Genomic DNA, 21,247 nt, shown 5'->3' on the forward strand with positions numbered 1-21,247 from the left:
TAAAAGTTTTATTTATTGACTGATTGATTTGAGTATAGTTGATACACAACGTCACTGTAGTTTCAGGTGTACAACATAGTGATTTCAACAACTCTGTACCTTGTGCTTTGCTCACCACAATTGTAGCTCCCATCTGTCGCCATACAACACTATGACAATACTACTGGCTACATTCTTTTATTCCCAAGACCTATTCATATCATAACTGGAAGTCTGTAAATCTGACTCCCCCTCACCCATTTGCCCAATACCTCACCCTTCTCCCCTCTGGCAGCCAGCAGTTTGTTCTCTGTATTCTCTGTTTTCTCTATTTTATAGTTTGTCCTCTGTATGTATAGGTCTGGTTCTGCTTTTTTTAAAATAGAGTCTGATTCTGTTTGTTTATTCATTTGTTTTGTTTTTTAGGTTCCACATATGAGTGAAATCATATGGTATTTGTCTTTCTCCTTCTGTCTCTTTCCGTCATAATAACCCCTAGATCCACCCATGTTGTAACAAGTGGCAGGATCTCATCCTTTTTTATGGCTGAATGATAGTCCATTGTATATATACCACATCTTACTTATCCATTCACCTATTAGTCAAGACTTGGGCTGTTTCCATATCTTGGTTACTGTAAATAAATCTGCAATACGCATAGGGGTGCGTAGATCTTTTCAAATTAGTGTTTTCATTTTCTTGAGAATCTTGGATGTTCTTAAATATTTCTGGGCCCAAGATTTGGCTTCAGTGGGTGTACTTTCTCAAGCTGAAGGAACATTTTGTGCCTGTTTGCATATGTATTTTTCTAAAGACAGTACCCATAATCAAACTCAAAAAGATTAAGAACTGCTATTGTACAAGTACCTAAGTACCAGATTGGGCTTCCTTCAGCAGCTTGCTTCCTGGAGTATTTAAAGGTTCCAATGAAACCCAGAAGCCTGTTTCAACCAAGATAGGGCACCTTGTTAACCCACAAGGGCAGACAAGAAGAGAGCTAGCCATCAGTCAATTCGCCATTGATTAGTCTGTAGTCATTTGCTGCAGCAATCCCATCTCTAGTGCTCAAGCTAGGTGTCTCATTCTCTGCCTTGTCCTCCGAGTCCCTGGAATGAGAACACTTGGTGGAAAAGCCTGTCAGCACTCTACAAACTGAAAAAACGTTGCTATGTCAACAACTTCTCCCCCCTGCTTTGGGAAGGGAGAGCTTTGATATTCCTATGAGGAATGAAAAATTAAAACAGAACCATTTAAAGAAAATATGGATTGTAATGTGCTGGATGATTCCGAAGCATACTTACTATTACTGTGATAAAAGGCTTACAAAACTGACCTTATTCATAGGTTTTCCTTCTGCTCTCTGCTATGTCCTTTAGAACTCTTGCATTAATAAAACTAGTCTACAATCTGCGAGTATGCTGAATGTCTCTTTCACCCTTGCACTCTGTTGGCAGTGATTTCTACCAGGGAAATATATTTTATCTCTGGACGCTCTTTTTCATTGTCTTTGTTCCAGACCAGGCCACCACCACATGTTCCTTCTCTTCCCTCTCCACTTCCACACTTGTTTCTCTTTTGGGCACCTGGGTAGCTCATTTGGCTAAGTGACTGCCTTCGGCTCATGTCATGATCCCAGAGTCCCAGGATTCAGTCCCGCCCTGGGCTCCCTGCTCAGTGGGGAGGCAGCTTCTCCCTCTGACCCTACCTCCTCTTGTGCTCTCTCTCGCTCTCTCTCTCTTCACTCTCTCTCAAATAAATAGAATCTTTAAAACAAAACAAAACAAAACAAAACAAAACAAAACAAATAAAACTTCTCATTAAAATGAAGGTAAAATTGAAAATCCCTAACATGGCTCTCAAGTCTGGTTCCTGCCAATTTATGCTACTGTCCTGCTCACTTACTGAACTAAATCCATCTAACTAATCTTTTTTCACAGTGTCCAGATACACCAAACCAAACTCTTTCACCTCAAATATCTGGACATGCCTCTGGTTCTTTCTCCCCCTTCACAGTTCAGCTTACAGAGCATTTCCACAGAGCTTCATTTCATACTGTTCTTCTCTCACGAAGAAGTCTCCTCTTTTCCTATGTAGGGCTTATCACAATTTATAATTAATATCCATATCTGTTCTTTCACTCAAGAACTGCTATTGAGCTCCCACTATGCTCGAGGAACAGTTTTAGACACAAGGCCTAGCATTTTGTCTTTTATTTGCGCCCTGGGTGTAAAGCCCCAGGAAGGCAATGTTTAGGCAATACCCATTACACTGGGGGTCCAGGTCCTTACTGTACACACAGAACTTAAGATGATTCTGGGACAGAGCTGATATTGAATAAATAGTATTAATGAGTTAAGCTTCTGTGTATTTTAAATTTGAGATGATTTGAGAACCTGAATCTCACTGGCTAAATTGAAGGATCAGAAGATGATTCTGTTTGACAAAGCTGAAGGTGGCATTTTTACTGTGGGGGTTGTTGGGGTCTGTTATCAAAGGAACGAGACTGAGACAAAGTGAAAGTTGTGCAAAGTGTTATTCTATACCAAGCATTAGAAGTTAGACTGACCGGACAGGGGAACAAGACTAAGACAAAGTGAAAGTTATGTAGAGCTTTATTCTATGCCAAGTATTAGAAGTCAGACAGACCGGCCAGGGCCGCCTCCGAAGAGAGTGACCCTCTCCCGATCTCACAGGCTGGTTTTATAGGGCATAACTGCAGACCCAAGGTACGTGGCTTCTATTGTTAAGGGCTTCTATTGTTAAGGCGCTTACTCCCGGAATCGACACCTGGAACTGATACCAGGAACTACTGGGGCGTTAATTCCCAGAACGAAGTCCGTGGATGTAAACAACAATATGGCTACCTAGGCAATATGGAGTTGTTCTGTCTAAGCAGGCCCTAATAGTTAAACAGGTTTTAACATTAAATTGGCCCTAACAGGGGTATGCTTCACCCTCACTGTGACTCCCTCTAGGTGAACCTGAACTTTTGAGAAAAGTCATATAGACAACAGAGGCCATAAACAGAAAGAGAGAAACTCTCGTATTTGGAGAGAGATACTGAGGACAAGCTCTGGGAGACAATCAGGTGAAGAAGGATTAGTTCATGAACTTGTGAAAAGAACATGAAACATTTTGAAGTGATTTTATAAATACATAATTTGGAAATATTAAATGAAACTGAAGTGATGAGATAATCTCATCATTAAATTTTACAAATTGATTTGAGTTTAAGTTCATCTTTTGAGAGAAGAATATTAGAGTTACAGTATTATATGTTACAGTGAAGTATATGTTAAAGCCAAAAATGGCCTTATGGACACATTTCCAAGGTATTATAAAATGGTTGCTCCTCTTTTAATATGAACAGTGTTACGCTGAATCTGAAACTCTTCAGAGGTAAGTGTATAAGACTCAAAATAGCAAAAAACTTCATTTTACATAGTGTTTTAGTTGGATTAAGGAATGGGATTTTGCTACCCAATTTTTTTCTTATTACTGTCCTAGTTTTTATAGCTTTGCCATCATATTACATTTTGAAAAGTTCATTTGTGCATTTATTGTATGACTGGCTTTCTTTTCTTCAGCTTTGCTAACCTCATACCCTTCAAGGAAGCACCTCCTTATTTAGTGTTATGTGATTATGAGTATGCATCTTTGTTCCCTTTATCCCTGCTATGCATGCTTTAAAAATAGAGTCCATGATTTCATCTCAGTGTGTCTCTACATGCTTCAGTTTTAAACAATTTGGTCTGTCCTTGATGTGGCACTCTCTCTACTTCTTGGATTATAAGGTTTTTTTTTTTTTTCAACTTAAAAAATATTTTAATTTCAGTTAGTTAACGCACACTGTTATATTAGTTTTGGGTGTATAATATAGTGATTCAATACTTCCATACAACGCCCAGTGCTCATCACAACAAATGCAGTCCTTAATCCCTGTCACCTCTTTCACCCATCCTTCCAATCACTTACCCCCTGGTAGCCGTCTTCTCTATAGTTAAAAGTTTGATTCTTGCTTTCTCTCTCTCTCTCTCTTTCTCTTATTTTTTTCCATTTGCTTGTTTGTTTTGTTTTCTTAAATTCCACGTGAGTGAAATCATATGGTATTTGTCTTTCTCCAACTGACTTATTTTGCTTAGCATTATACTCTCCAGCTCCATCTGTGTTGTTGCAAATGGCAAGACTTCATTCTTTGTGTATACAGAACACATCTTCTTTATCAGTTCATCAATTGATAGACCCTTGGGCTGTGTCCATGTCTTGGTTGTTGCAAATAATACTGCTATAAACGTAAGGGTTCATGTATCCCTTTGAATTTTTTTTTATTATTATTTGGGTAAATACACAGCAGTACAATTGCCAGATCATAAAGTTATTTTTAACTTTTATAGGAACCTTCATCCAGTTTTCTACAGTGGCTGTACCAGTTTGTATTACCAACAATTCGTGAGGGTTCCTTTTTTGCCACCTCCTTTCCAACACCTGTTGTTCCTTGATTTTAGTCATTCTGACAGGTGTGAGGTGATATCTCATTGTAATTTTGACTTGCATTTCCCTGATGATCAGTGATGATGAGGATCTAGTCATGTGTCTATTGGCTATCTGAATGTGTTCGTTGGAAAAATGTCTATTCATGTCTTCTGCACATTTTTAATTGGATCATTTGGTTTTTTGGATGTTGAGTTTTATAAGTTCTTTATGTATTTTGGATACTAATCTTTTATCAGATGTATCATTTGTAAATATCTTCTCCCATTCTGTACGTTGCCTTTTAGCTTTGTTGATTGATTCCTTCATCATGCAGAAATGTTTTATTTTGATACAGTCCTAATAGTTTATTTTTTATTTTGTTTCCCTTGACTCAGGAGACACATCTAGAAAGAAGTTGCTATGGCCAAGGTCAAAGAAATTACTGCCTCCTATCCAAATTCTAGGATTTGTATGGTTTCAGGTCTTACATTGTTATCTTTAATCCATTTTGAATTTATTTTTGTGTAGGGTGTGAGAAAGTGGTCCAGTTTCATTCTTTTCTCTGTTTCTGTCTAGTCTTCCCAACACCATTTGTTGAAGAGACTGTCTTTTTCCCATTGGATATTCTTTCCTGCTTTGTCGAAGACTAATTGACTATAGAACTGTGAATTTATTTCTGGATTTTCTGTTCTGTTCCATTGATCTATGTGTCTGTTTTGTGCCAGGACCATACTGTTTTTGTTTGTTTGTTTGTTTAAGATTCCATTCATTCATCTGACAGACAGAGATCACAAGTAGACAGAGAGGCAGGCAGAGAGAGAGGTGGAAGCAGGCTCCCCGCTGAGCAGAGAGCCCAATGTGGGGCTCGATCCCAGAACCCTGGGACTATGACCTGAGCCAAAGGCAGAGGCCCCAACCCACTGAGCCACCCAGACACCCCAGGACCATACTGTTTTGATCACTTGAGCTTTGTAATGTAACTTGAAGTCTGGAATTGTGATGCCTCCAGCTTTGCATTTCTTTTTTAAGATTGCTTTGGCTATTTGGGATCTTTTGTGTTTCCATACAAATTTATGATTATTTGTTCTAGTTTTGTGAAGAATGCTCTTGGTATTTTAGTAAAGATTGCATTAAGTGTATAGATTGCTTTGGATAGTATAAACATTTTAGCAATATTTGTTCTTCCAGTCCATGAGCATGGAATGTCTCCATTTCTTTCTGTCATCTTCAATTCCTTTCATCAGTGTTTTATAGTTTACAGGTCTTTCACCACTTTGATTAGGTTTATTCCTAGGTATCTTATTATTTTGGGTGCAACTGTAAATGAGGTTTTTTTTTTAAGTTTCTCTTTCTGCTGCTTAATTATTGGTGTATAGAAATGCAAGAGATTTCTGTACATTGATTTTATATCCTGCAAATTTACTGAATTTGTGTATGAGTTCAAGCAGTTTTCTGATGCAGTCTTTTTAGTCTTCTATATACAGTATCATGTCATCTCCAAATAGTGAAAGTTTTACTTCTTCCTTACCAATTTGGTATCTCTTTTTGTTGTCTGATTCCTGTGACTAAGACTCCAGCACAATGCTGAATAAAAGTGGTGAGAGTAGACATGCATGTCTTGTTTCTGACATTAGGGGAAAAGGTTTCAGTTTTTCCCCATTAAAGATAATGTTAACTCTGGGTTTTTCATAGATGGCCTTTATTATGTTGAGATATATTCCCTCTGAATCTACTTTGTTCAGGGTTTTTATTATGTCTGGATATTGTACTTTGTCAAATGTTTTTTCTTTTCCTGCATATTTTGAATTGTTCAAATGTTTCTTATCCTTTCTTTTATGATGTAATGTATTATATTGACTGATTTGTGAATATTGAGCCACCCTTGCAACTCAGAAATAAATCCTACTTGATTTTGGTGAATGATCTTTTAAAAATGTATAAATGAATTCAGTTTTGTAGTATTTCATATTCATCAGGAATATTGTCCTGTAGTTCTCTTTTTTAGTCGTGTCTTTATCTTGTTTTGGTATCAGGGTAATTCTGGCCTCATAAAATGAATTTGGAGTTTTCCTTCCTTTTCTATTTTTTGAATAGTTTCATAAGACTAGATATTAACTATTCTTTAAATGTTTGGTAGATTTCACCTGCGAAATCTAGGTGAAGAGTTATGTGGTCCTGGACTTTGGTTTGTTGGGAATTACTTGATTACCGACTCAGTTTCTTTGCTGGTTATTGGTCTGTTCAAATTTTCTATTTCTTCTTATTTAAGTTTTGGTAGTTTATACATTTCTAGGAATTGATCCATTTTTTTCTAGGTTGTTCAATCTGTTGGTATACAGGTTTTTTTTTCAATTTTTAATAATATTTTCTGAGTGTAGAATAAAATATAATGGCTTTTAAAAAAATATTTTATTTATTTCCATTTGAGAGAGAGAGAGAGAGAAAGCACACAAGCCATGGGAAGGGACAGAAGGACAGAGGAGAAATAGGCTCCCTGCGGAGCAGGGAACCTGATGTGTGTCTTAATCCCAGGACTGGGGGATTATGACCTGAACTGAAGGCAGACCCTTAACCAATTGAGTCACCCAGGCACCCCTATATTATTAAATGTTAATTTCTAAATATACTAATTGATGTTCTTTTGAGCAGCATGGGGCCAAAGCTTGAAAATGGCTCATAACTTTCTACCCCAAATATCAGCTGGATGAAAAAAAAATTTTTTTTCTATGCTTATTTATTGCACTGCTCCTAACTAAGACTACCCTTTAAACCCTTCCTCCTCCCCACCATCCATCAAAATGCTGAGCAACAAGTCCAGAAGTCCATGTCCCAATTATAAACAAGGCAGGACATGGATGCATCTTGGTCTTTGTAGAGTTCATCTTCTAGTTCAAGTTTACCCATGAAAGCAGTGCTGAAAATGTTCATTTGGTGATTGTAATGTTTTAGGACCACTGTCTTCTCTTTATCCAAGCCATATTGCAGCAGCCTGTGACTTCTTGATGAACCAGTGCTCTTCCTAAAAGCATATTATTATTGAGGTGCTTGGGTGGCTCAGTCATTAAGCGTCTGTGTTCGGCTTGGGTCATGATCCCAGGGTCCTGAAATCAAGCCCTGCATCAGGATCCCTGCTTGGCAGGAAGCCTGCTTCTCCCTCTCCCACTCCCCCTGCTTGTGTTCTTCACATCTCTTGCTGTGTGCTCTCTCTGCTAAATAAATAAAATAAAATAAAATAAAATAAAGCATATTATTACTTCAAAGACAGGTAGATAGATCTTCAATACATTTGAAACTATAGAGTAATGGGTTTACCTATGTTAATGCATTAAATATCACCTTATGTATTAAATTTGAACCAAGACTTTAATCAAAATGTGTCTCTTATTTATTGGTTCAGTGTCAATAAAGTAAGACAATACATTTCTATACATAGTAAGTTAAACTAGAACTAATGCTTTATATCTTTATGTCTTGATTTTACTTTTTAAACTATACTATTTGTTCCCTGAAGGGAAGGCTCTTTGATTCCAGTTTCAAGAAGAAATCATGCATAGAATAAAAATACTTCCAAATTATAAATTTCTTTTCAGATGTTCCTGAGAAAGTCAATGAGGGAAATTTGTGCTAATCTAATCTGCCTAGGCATGCTGCCATGATTTAGTGATCATAAATATTAATTTCTGTGCCTGAAAGATGAATAAGGGCAGTGAATTTTAAATGAAACAAAGAAAATATTTTTGAAAAGAAAGAAATGATCTGAATGAAATATACCTATTTGCAGTAATCATTTTTTAATCTACCTGCTAATATACCAATTAAAACATTTAGACTTTACCTATCTTTAGGCTGATGATGTTTCTATAACTCTCTCACAGTATTATTAACATTAGCTCAAGATGAAACTGTGAAGTACTGATGGTAATACTTTGGAAGAGTTTTAGGGTGATTGTCAGCTCACAAATAGGTTATACAACTATAACTAGTTTTGCAACAATTAAGCATTTGAAGTGGTAATGTAATCCAACAAAACATAGTCTATCTATTCTTTATTTTAGCCAAAAGCCTGAGAATTTATAGAGTTTAGAACTTAATTTTAGACTTTGTAATATTCTTGAGTTACTTTAAAATGCATTTTAAATATATGATTTAGGAGGAATCGTTAATTTTCTGTTGGTTTTTTTTTTTTAATTTTCCAATTTGTAGATGAACAACTGTGTATCTCAAGCTTTCTTTGTTCTGAGTAATTTGGTAAAAAGAAATCAGTTTCTGCTATAATTCAAATATCCTGATACAGTATAGATACTAGAGTAGAACAATTACTACTTACTAATAACTTGAAGTAAACCAGTATTTTTAAAGAAGTCCCACTGTTCATCCAAGTTTATAGTCTGGTTAAAAGATGGAGGTATTTATGAAGATAATTTTATGCTAGTTTGTGTGGAAAGGAAAGAGTAATTATCTCAGGTAATATTGTTTCCCCTAATTAGAATGTGGTACCAAGAGACCAAGAAATGAATTCGTGTTAGGTTTGAAGAGGTTAATTTCACCTCAATAGTTGTAACATGTATTTTCAGTGATTTTTAAAATGATCTGTTAATTTTAAACTAACCAGAATTAACATAAAAGTCTTAGTTGTGAGGAAGACACAGATCAAGTTAGGAGCCTAAGAGGTCTGTTACTATTACTGAAAAAACAAGTCTAAGAATATGGATTACTAAACATGGGACAGCAATCTCTTTAAATCATGAGTCAGACTATATTATGGTTTGTGAATTACTTCTGGCTGTTCCTAGATGATTTAATATTATTCATTATCTTCTGATGACACTAAATTAATCAAATCTGATATTGCACCACTTGAGCTATTTAGCTTCTTAGTGGATGTAATGTTTTTAGGCTTCATAGGTTACAAAACATTAATTCTGAGAGTTTGAATAAGAGAAAATCCACACCAACTGTGAGTTACTTTTGACACATAGAATGCATTCATTGAAAACTCAACTATTTTTTTTAAATGCCTTCTTATTAATATATTACATTATATCATCTTCATATATATTACATTATATCATCTTCCTTTTTTTTAACAAGATGAACTGCCAATGTTAGGTATAGAAATATCACTTGATTAAACCGATTTACAAATCATTATTTGTATCTAAAATTTCTTGTAATATATATTGAAAGATGAGATAGAATATCAAGAACATCACCACTTGAAATTTTAATATATGGTCAACTTCATAATTAAATAAAAACAAAAAATAATTTCTGCTTAGAATAAAGGAATTGCAGTGTTATATGATAAGACATGGATAGCATATGGAAGATCATTCATAGATATAATGTTTTTAAGGAGGTAACAAGGAAGTATTAGTTGCATAAAGATCAAAATTTGTGAAAAAGTAGGACCTAGATAGTGAAAGAGGTTTAGAAAATTAGCTATTTTTCCTACTCGGGAAAGAAGACTGCATAGATTTAATAACTGTTTTCAAGCACTTTGAGAGCTCTTGAATTGATCATGATGGCCAGCTGTATGTTCTATCTTCACTGATGAAAAACAGGAAGAGGGTTTGAATTATACCATAGAATGATTTATTTATAGGTAGTGGATGGAAATCATAGGTGATCCATGAAGTTTTTAAAAGAAATTTTATCATTAATAGAGTTTTTTTTTTTTTTTTTTACAATGGAAAGTGGTCTCTTGTTTAAGTTATTCTTTGAGAAATTCCTGTGTATCCTGTTTTTGGTACATGACTGGACAGAAGAAACGATTATTGTTGTTTTGTTAAAAAAAAAAAAAGCACACAAATTCCCTTTACGTTCAGTTTGTGGCTCAACTTCCCAATTTGAAATAAAAATGAATTATTTTCAATTTTCACAATGAAATGTTTTAAATAAAAAATAGAATAGTATGAAGATCCCCAAAGACTCTTAACTCAGCTTTGTTTTTTTTAAAGAATTTATTTTTTTATTTGACAGATAGAGGTCACAAGTAGGCAGAGAGGCAGGCAGAGAGAGAGAGGAGGAAGCAGGCTCCCTGCTGAGCAGAGAGCCTGATGTGGGGCTCAATCCCAGGACCCTGGGATCATGACCTGAGCTGAAGGCAGAGGCTTTAACCCACTGAGCCACCCAGGCGCCCCATTAACTCCGCTTTGTTAATGACAAATGTACAAGCAATTCTTGTATTATTATCTATATCCCTTGTCCTTCACAATTGTTTTGAAACAAATACCTGACATCATGTAATTTCATCTGTACATATTTCAGTTTGTATTGTGAAATAAACACAATGTCATTATCATATGCAGGCAGGTTTACAGTAATTCATTAATATCATCATCTATTTTTCCCCACAGTTTATTTGAATCAAGATAAAAATGAGGTATTTATCCCCCAATTGGTTGATATATTTCTTAAGTCTTTAATAACATATGTAGAGTTTCAATTTGATGATTGCAACACTCTGATATTTAGCATATTACTCTGCCACATATTCCTTATAAATCGGTAGCTAGAGCTAGAAGTCTGGCAAGATTCATGTTCATTTTTTGGCAGGAATACTCCATAGATGATGTTAAATATTCCTATTTAGAGACAGGTAACTTTTGCATTTTAGCAGCAGTTAATGATTTTTACCTTGATTCATTAATTCACTATGTGTTAAAAGATGGTTGTAATTCTGAATCTATATTCCTTCATCATTTGTCATTTGTCAGCTGGACAAATGAGGTTTTCCAAAAAAGGAAAAGCTGTCTTAACTAATTATTACCCTGAGTATAGGTCATAAAGGAGGGGTAGGAAAATGTTTGTTTCTTTTCCTTTCAAAATAATAACTCAGCTCCTAGTATTCTTCAAAGGCAACCAGATATTTATATGTATTTAAATATATCACTGATTCAATTTCTTTGCTGGCTATCAGTCTGTTCAAGTTTTCTATTTCTTGCTGTTTCAGTTTTGGTAGTTTATAATTTTAGATTTTTTTTTTTTATTATTATTTATTTGTCAGAGAGAGAGAGAGAGAGAGAGATCACAAGTAGGCAGAGAGGCAGGCAGAGACAGAGGGAGAAGCAGGTTCCCTGCCGAGCAAGGAGCCCGATGTGGGACTCGATCCCAGGACGCTGGGATCATGACCTGAGCCGAAGGCAGCCGCTTAACCAACTGAGCCACCCAGGTGTCCCGGTAGTTTATAATTTTAGGTATTAATAATAATTTATGGGTTTAAAATATATTATATATTTAAGTCTTTTGCGGTTATTATTCCTATTGATATCCAAATTGCCTCAAATTTACTTGATCTTCATCACATTGACTCCTGAGTCTTTTGACACAACTCTGATAGTTTTGGAGAGCTTCCCTGCATTTTGTATCACAAGATGTTCTAAGCTAATCTTATATACTCTTGGTCAGTATTGAATCAATACAATTTTTAATGCTGTTTCCAGGTTCAGTAGGTTTTTTTATTTTTTACAATGCACATATTTTTGCCATAGTAAGTAGGTTGAAAATAAAGTGTAGTACGTGAATAAAATTTATAGAGTAGTGTGATCATATTAGGAAAATCCCACATTTTATGGCTAAAAAGAAATCAGCATTCTTCTGAGAAAGATGTAGGACTTTCTGGAATCAAAAAGATGATGTGATGAGTCCTGAATTCTTTTTTGGAGCCCAGATTTTGTGTTGTTCATTAAGCTATTAATAGAAATGATGAATTTAGGTTGGCTGTGAAGACTTGAAGTGATGTGGAAGACAAGTTTATGTACTGCTTTTCCTAGTGCTAAACTGAAGATTTAACTTTAGGGAATAAGTTCCCCAATTATTTTCCTTCTCAATCCTATGTATGAAGCAATATATTTTTATTAAAAATACAAAGAAATTTTCTAGGTCATATGATGTTATAAGCAAAGTTACTGATAAATAGTAAACAGGTCTTACATTTGAAAAGTTACGTAAATGTAACAAATCTGAGTTAGAAAACTAACTGCTACCATCTGGTTAATAGGTGAACATTTTAATCTCTATGGGATCAGTCTCAATAACAAAAACATGATGTGACAGAAGGCTGAGGAAAACAACGGCTGACTGGAAGACAATAGGAGGAAATATAACAGCCTCATTGAGATTATTGGCTCGTATGCTCACAGAGACTCATGTAGATTTGTCTCCCTGAAAATGTTTGCAACATTTTCATTTAACATCCTCTTGAGGATGTTAATATGAAATGATAGGTTGTCATATGTAAAGAAACAGTCTTTCCCATTCTGTAAGAGAAAGAAATGTGTGTCATGTCTTTGGATCTCACATTAACCAAAGGTATCACAGACATTACTCTTTGGTAATATCCGAAAGAAACAGCTGAAAGAACTGAAAGAAGGGGAGACTATCCCCCCGAAATATGGTTCTTTCCATCAGAACAATAGCATATAGATAAAAGAGTTTTTGATGTGAAGCAGAAATAGTTCAATGTCGATAGAGATCCTCACTGTAGCTTTTTAGAGGAGTCAACATCCCCTCAGTTGCACAAGAATATCAGACTTAAAAATATATTTGCTGTCAATTTCACAACGTAATTCTGAGTTATCCAAATATCTTTTATGGTCATCATTTTTCTTTGCCTTCCTAGGCTTATCAACACTGCAAGCTGTACTGGATTCTGCTGCGGAAAAGAAATGGCAAGTGACTGCTATCAACGTGGGAAACATTAACAATGACAAGAAAGATGAGACATACCGATCACTTTTTCAAGATCTGGAGTTAAAAAAGGAACGGCGTGTAATCCTGGACTGTGAACGGGATAAAGTAAATGACATCGTAGACCAGGTTGGCTACTCTGTTTTCTAATGGCACCAAGTATAGAATGTGCGTGCGTGTGGTGTCAGCATTTGCAGCCTGTATTCGTGTGGGTGCTGAACAGCAGTTTTTCCTTTATGGTTTATGTAGGATGAAGCAAAGGTCATCAATTAAATTACCTCTGGTTTCAGTTAGCAATATCAGATGGTCTTCAATCATGCTGACACACCATACTAATCATTAACTATATTCAATCTGTAGCTACTGAGTCTTATGTTCTATATGATAAGCATTGCCCTAAAGTTTGATATTTTTAGTTGGAAATTTAAAATTTAAATTGTTGAACATTTTAGAGGTAAAGAAATGTCCACTAATTAAGTGAAAATAAGGCTGGGGTTCTAAGAGAGAAGTGAGTAGTGTATGGCAAAACATGGAGAACATCAAATATTAGAGCACAGTATGGAACATTGAGCCTGTGTTGTCTGAACGCATCTGTGTTCAGAGAAAGCCTATATTTATTTTTCCAAGATTTTTGTTTCCTCCTGCTAGGTGGGCTTTGTGTCACTATAAAACTATTAATCTATGAAATTAAAATATGTAGGGGAGACATATTCAGTCTGTCTTTGCTGTTTGAGAAGTTTATTGGACATAAGGATGTTTTATCTGTGCTTACCATACCACTTTGATTCCATTTTAGGTCTTTTAGGATAGGACAGCCATTCAGTAATATCCTAATGATAAAAATAAGATCCACTATATTAAATGTAGGGTAAATGACCAGGGATGTTGGTGAAGCAGCATCATGATTTAGTAAGTTAAGATCTGCTTCACTGGGTATCTGCTTCTTTTCCCAACTGATAAGTGTGTGTGTGTGTGTGTGTGTGTGTGTGTGTGTGTGTGTGTAGTGGCTGTTAGTTCCTTGGAATAATATAGGATTGGAAGAAAAATATGCAGTTAAGTATGCATTTCTTGGCCCTTCTAGGTTTTGAGTAAAAAATTAATTCACCATTTGTATAACACAAAGCATTTTGGAAACATAAATGTTGATGTAGCTTTAATTGATATGTAATAATACAGGCCCTAAGACATACAAAATGAATCTCACATAAAATATTAAATAACTCGATAAACTAACTTGTTATGAGAAAGAGCTAAATGTTTTATGCCAGAGAGGTGAACATTTCAGTGAAAAAGTCTTAATTCTTGTCTCAGGAGATGAAGTTAGGGCTGTTTAAACCTGAAGGTCTCTTGTTCAAATGTGATCCTCAGCAACTCATTTGAATTTCATAGGAGATTCTCATTAAAACTGAATTTTAATAATAGTCATTAGTCTTTTTTTAAAGAATTTATGTATTCATGGATCATCATAATTAATGTTGGTGAAAGTCTACGTGAAAATAATTATTTCCAAAACTAGAAGACAGAAACTATAGGAGAATTTGGGAATATATGGAATGTAAAAATGTTGAAACAAATATATGATGATTAAATGTTCATATGGACATCCATTCAAAAGGTACAGAGACTTTGCACATGTTTATTGTATTTTCATAAGACACTCTTGAATTATTAAATGAGTGTGTACAGTGGTTGGTTGCATCATTCAGCAAACATTAACTGCAGACATCCTCTGTGTCTGGAATGAAATGTGCAAAGACAGGGAATAGCAATAGCTGTACTCCATTAACCCATGGTTTAGAGGGGAAGGCAAATTTTACATGTCACACTGTAGTTCTACAAGTTAGAAAGCAATGTGGTCTAAGAGGAGGAGGAAGAACCTATCTTTAACAGGGAAAGGAGGATCTATGGAGGGTTCACATACTGGCAGCATTTGTCTGGCTTGTTTTCATTCATTTACTCATTCAGTAAATTTCCTTGGGTGTCTAATATTGCCAGACAATCACTGTGGTAGATCCAAGAAAGTAATGTTAAATAAAACAGGCAACCCCATTAAGGTAAATATTTATGATACATTTACAGAAATTAATATGCAATTATATGGTGGTATATATGAATGAAGAGAACAGGATGTTATGAAAAAAATTACAAAAAAATTTAGATTAGGAGATCATGGAAGACCTTCAAGGAATAGAGTGACCCAAGCAAAAAGTGGGATTGAACTACATTTAAAGAAAAAGAAACAGTATTTACTTATTTACTCTATAAATACTTATAAGAGAACAGAGGTGATGAAACTTTACTGTTATAATAGCTTAAAGTTAGAAAGAACACGAATCTTTCTTGATTATGAAAATTTTATCATTCAATAAAACCTTAGAGTTATATATTTCTGGTTGTGATTGGGTGGAAAAAGGACTCAGCCATCAGAAACATTTAGAAATCAATATAAGTTTACTATTGTTAGTGTAGTGTAAATTACTATTATAAACAAAAATATGATGGCATGGTCAACATGAATTCCTATGTAGAGGCAGAGCTAGTGAATTTTCATATCCCCTCCAATTCAGTGAACGCTCTACTCAACTACTGGTAGCACCATTTATAAGATTTGTGTTGTTGTTGTTGTTTGCTTGTTTGCTTGTTTTTAATTCCCAGAAGGAAGGCATGCATGATTCTGAAAGTAGAGTGAACAATAAACAGAACCAACAGATGTCAGTAGGAAGTATAAAGGACAAAATCAATTAAATTCAAGTGATGCTAATTAATATATTTTTCATGTAGAAGGACATCTTTTCTTTGCAATTTTCCCTTCAATACAGAGGGTTCATTTTCTTGGAAAAAGTGATTTAGCTGTATAACATAAAAATAGGTTAGAAAATGATACAAGCCCTCTCTTCCAAATAGCTATCACTTAACATCAAAGGGGCATTTGGTGGAATCTTTCCTAAGATTTTGCCCTGGTTCTTTAACTAAATGCATTGCTTCAGAGTACCTGACTTTGTCTGGGATAAGAGAAGGTCAAGGAAATCCTTTCCCAGGAGGTAACATTGGGCTCAGATTCCTTGTGTCTGAAGCATTAATAAGACAAATGATATGGTGGTTGAGACTGCTTTCCAAGCAAGGAAGCAGAATATGTGAAGTCCTGAGGTGATGGAAAGAAGCCTTTTCGTGTACAAAAATAGTTAAAAGGAGGGCCAATGAGAGTGGAAAAAGAGGGCCTGGAGAAGCTTGCAAGATTACTGGACTTTGTAGCATAAATTAAGGATTTTGCTTATTATGCTAGAAGCAATGGGAAGTCACCAAAACTGTGTCATCAGGGAAATGAGCTAATGGTTTGAATGTTTCTCTGCAGCCCTGGCATTTCCTGCTTTCTTATAGTGTGAAATTTTCTTAAAAATAAGAGCTACATTTGAATATCTAAGTACTAGGACTACAGCATGTCCATTTCACCAATGTCTTACTCTCTTGAATTGCTATAGATCAGTGACAAGTCACACTGATTCTGTAATGTCCCAAACTGTAATGAGCATTACCAATAAGAGCTCAACATCGTGTTCCATCATACGTTTATCTCGCCATTGAGTTTTAACTTAGATTTGTGGAGAAAGAGTAGTTTCTCTGATGCTTTGCTGCCTCAAGCTGGAAATAATCATGTTCATTTGAACTAAATTGCAAGCATCTCAAGACTCTTAAGATGGGAATATTATTTTATAAATTCATCTAAGAATTCTTTTATGTGCTTATTCAAATTTTTAAATTAATGTTCTACTATAAATTTGAGTGTCAGTGTGTGAGTATAAAATCTCAGGTGTTGATTTCAGCTGCCTAATGTTTTAGAAAAATAGCTTTTGTAGAAATAAAATTATGACTTATGGATTCAATATTCTTTTCATTTTACATTTCTTAAAATCTTGTGACTTTATTTTCACCGAAGACAAAACTGAAATAATTATTTGTTTACTTATTGACTTCTTGAAAGATAGCATTTATAAAGCACTGGAATGTATTGTTACTTTTTTCTGAGAGAAATATTCTCTGTATTTGAGAATTATATTTTGTCAAATAGGATCCATCACAGAATATCAGAAAACATAGTAGATAAAATTCCACTTTTTTCCTCAGGTCATAACATCAATAATTATAATTTATATTATTTGCATGTATTAAATAATTATTTCTTTATCTTTGTTAGGTTATTACCATTGGAAAACATGTTAAAGGTTACCATTATATCATTGCAAATCTGGTAGGTGAATTAATTGATATTTTTACTTTTAATAGAGATGCTTAGAAAATAGTTTTGAAGGACCAGCATTTATCAGTGGTACTGTTAAAAACATATCTTGATTATATTGATCAATTAGAAGTAACAATGTTTTTCTCAGTTTGTGTTTTAGACTGACTTCCCACTTTATATACTCTAATCAATTTCCTATTGTAAGTGATGTAAGAAATATTTGACAAACTTTATAAATTGTCTTAGAAGGCATATTTAATTATGGAAAAGTTTTAAAAAATATCTAAAGTTCAATTGTTCAAATTTCCTCTTGTTTCTCACTATCACAATGTTTTATAATTTTTCCCTTTGTGCATTCCTTTAAAGTTTTCAGTAAACATAGTATTTGAGATAAATACACATTTGTGAAAATACACCTTAGAGAAAAATTAAAGCTGCAAATGTCAAGAATTTTTATTTATTTCTGATTTTCTATTTACTCTGAAAGCAGCACAATGACATTAAATCCCTGTAGCTGATCACTTTTTCGTTGGGCTTTCTGTCAAATTATGATTATACTGAACATCTAAGTGTTTGACTATGTCTCCTTCTCTTAAGTATAATCAGAGCCAAGTTAGAATTATTGTTAGACATTTTTTTCAAAATAGTTTTCAGATCAGTAGTAAAATGACCTTAAGCCTTTATTGTTGCAAAGTTTTATGTTCTTTGATAAAGTGTGATCTTACTTGACTGAGAAAACTGCCCTCCCCAATCTCAGGAAGATAGAAAAAGAGGGAGAAAATGAGAGCTTATTCTAAATAGCATAATAAGACTTTGGAAAGGTCTCATATTTACCCAAATGTAGACTTACTTTCTTTCTCTCTTTCTTTCCTTTTCTCTCTTTCTTCCTTCCTTCCTTCCTTCCTTCCTTCCTTCCTTCCTTCCTTCCTTCCTTCCTTTTCTTTCTTTCTTTCTTTCTTTCTTTCTTTCTTTCTTTCTTTCTTTCTTTCTTTCTTTCTCTTTCTTTTTTTCTTAGAAAGAGGGATGGAGGGTAAGGGCAGAGGGAGAGGGAGAGAAAGAATCCCAAGCAGGCTCTATGCTCAGCAGCATGGAGCCTTGCTCGGGGCTTGATGTCATGACCCTGAGATCATGACCTGAGCCAAACCAAGAGTTGGCTGCTCAACCCACTGAGCCCAGGCACCCCTGTAGATTTGTTTCTGTAGGTAGTTTCTAGAATATTATATTGTTCTATCAGAAGACATTATTTCTAGTAATGATGGGGGAAAAAACTTTATAACTAATAAATGCTGTTTTCACTAGAAGGTGGCACCAGTGATTTAGAATATTAAATCTCAAATCTGCATGTTGTTAGTAGAAGTTGGTTGTTCAGATAAAACTTCTGTTTGCCAGTGAAATGGCTATTACAAAATTCATCAGAATTTATCTATTGATATGATATTGCAGATCCTAAATGACTCCCTACCAGAGAAGCAGGGGTTAAAATAAATGAAGCTCTGTATTCACTCTCTTTAGAACCACATTCTGTGCAGGGAACAGCCTGGACAGTCAGTCCCCTGTGTGAATTGTGCCATTTGATGAACAACACAGAGCCACATTGAAAGCCGTGATCTTTAAAAATGTCCAGATGGAGAAGATTGTATTGGAACATTGAGAAATAATGACAGAAGGTGGCTCATCAATTTGAGAGTTGATATCTGATGCTATGAAATGGAAAGAAATGTACAGATGACCAAAGTGGGGGAAAAAAAATTAGAAAATAGAAAACGTGTGTCTGTTGCTGTCATCTTCTAGGGAGGAACATGGCTTGTATTTTATCTGAATTCAAATTCTGCTTTTCCATTTCTGAATACTTGGCATCTTCACCATATGGAACTTCCAGTGAGTCACTAAGTTCAAAGTATCTGAGAAGCGTTGCAGTTTCTGAGAATTTAGAGGGCACTTGAAATTTTCACTGACATTTAAAATTGAAGAATGCCGTTCAGAGTTGAAGAGCTTTCATCTTCCAAACTCTCGATTGGAGATATCTCCCTTTCTCTGTCTAGGGTCTAATTAGTGTTAAATGAGGTGGTGATAAAAGAAAAGTCCTCAGATACAGCTATTGATGAATTTCCTCAGGAACAGGTAATGGTTGATTAGGCTCCCAAAACACAGATTGTGATTAAGTTCCTGATGCAGCATTTAAAAGGATAGTTTGTACATAAAGTGATGAAGAAGTTGTCGTAAAGGGAGGCAGTTCTCATTTCTTCAACCTGGATATGGACAGAAAGTACTGCAATCCACCCCCACCTGACTACCATACAGTGAAACACTTCATCAGGTAGCCTCCCCCGGGCACGTGGAAATTCCAAGAAATCTTTTAGTGTCTGAGTGTTAAATAGCCAAGGAGAATCAGGCATTTGAGAAAAGTCTGGGCCATGAAGGATGTAATACAAAACAAATAAATGAATGAATAAATAAACAGAAACAGGGCAGGCAGAAAACACAAGAAAAATGTTTAAAATTGTAAAGAGTATCTGCAGAGTAATAGGAGAAAATTAACTATCCGTAAAGAAGAGAGAAAGTATGTTATGAAAAAGAGGAAAAACTCAGAGAATAAGAAATAATTATGGAAAGTTAACTTTTTTCCTACTACAACAAGTAAAATTATATGACTTTGATGATAAGTTTAAGAAAAATCTTCCAGATGATGTAACAAAACAATACAATATGAGGTAGTGTGTACAGGGAACCTGTGAAAAACTTAGATGTTCAATCTAAAAGTTACAGTGTCATAATAATAGGCATTCTAGAAAGACAGACAGTGGCAGGGGAAAGAAATTATCAAAGAACATTCAGAAAAATTCCCAGTACTCGATGACACAAATATGCCCGTTGACTACACAAAACAATGAAAGAAAAGAGACTTCTTTTATGTTTCAAAGAAAATGTCATCATGAAATTTCAGAGATCAATAGAAGATCTTAAAAGTTTTGGACAGGTGGGAGGAGAAGGCAGACAGAAATATGAAGCAGGTCACATGCAAAAAATAATTAGAAATAATGACATGGTATTTTTCAATAGGAACAATAAAAGTCAGTGGAACGATGTCTTCGGGTTATGAGAGTAATCAAGTGTCAGTGCAAAATGAAGATATCTTGAGACATTCAGTGTCTCAAAAAATTTACCTCCAATGTGTCTGAGAAACTGTTGAGCACTCTGGAAGAAGAAGGGAGTAAAACATGAGAGATTAGTGATCCAGGAAGTGAGAGAACAAGTCAGCAACATGGTGAAGGGACACTCCAGAGTAACAGTTGCAGAAGAGATGGAAAGAGGCATCAATTCAAATCGCAGCATTCAGAAGGTCTCCTGTAAATTAAATATTCAGAAAAAAGAGAAATAGATTACTTGATATGTTTGATATTACTTTAAAAAAGATTTACTCATATAAACATGAAAATTTTTCATGGAGCAACTACAGAAAAATAAGAATAGGTACAGAGAAAACTATAGTAGTGAAAAAAATGAAGCAATTATTAACATTAGAGTGAGATACTATTCAAGAAGGAAAATGCAGGGACACCTGGGTGGCTCAGTTGGTTAAGCTCCCAACTCTTGATGTCCACTCAGGTCATGATATCTCAGGGTTGTGAGACTGAGCTCCATCTCTGTGCTGAGCATGGATCCTACCTAAGATTCTCTCTCTCTCCCTCCCTCTCTGCCTTTCCCCTCTTACTAGTGCTCTCTCTCTCTTAAGAAAAAAATAAAAAAAGGAAAATACAGTCATACCACATTATTTGACTGCTCTGAATAACAGAATTATAAATATGATAACTGTGAACATGAAAATGGGTGAGCAGGTAAATCTGGATGAATTATATACACATCACA

At 35.0% G+C, this 21,247-nt stretch overlaps 1 protein-coding gene across 4 annotated transcripts in view; it reads left to right on the forward strand.

Annotated features, from left to right (window-relative positions):
• GRIA2 (glutamate ionotropic receptor AMPA type subunit 2) overlaps positions 1 to 21,247 on the forward strand; it is a 153,597-nt gene that overhangs the window by 77,225 nt on the left and 55,125 nt on the right. For all 4 annotated transcript variants that reach the window (XM_032863056.1, XM_032863029.1, XM_032863037.1 and 1 more), the window contains exons 4-5: positions 13,076 to 13,272; positions 17,336 to 17,389. In XM_032863056.1, coding sequence (XP_032718947.1) covers positions 13,076 to 13,272; positions 17,336 to 17,389 — 251 coding nt within the window. The remainder of the gene's footprint in view (positions 1 to 13,075; positions 13,273 to 17,335; positions 17,390 to 21,247) is intronic.

Source organism: Lontra canadensis, unplaced genomic scaffold (genome assembly GCF_010015895.1).
Source record: "Lontra canadensis isolate GAN:19392208 unplaced genomic scaffold, GSC_riverotter_1.0 scaffold1, whole genome shotgun sequence".
Taxonomy (NCBI): Eukaryota; Metazoa; Chordata; class Mammalia; order Carnivora; family Mustelidae; genus Lontra; species Lontra canadensis.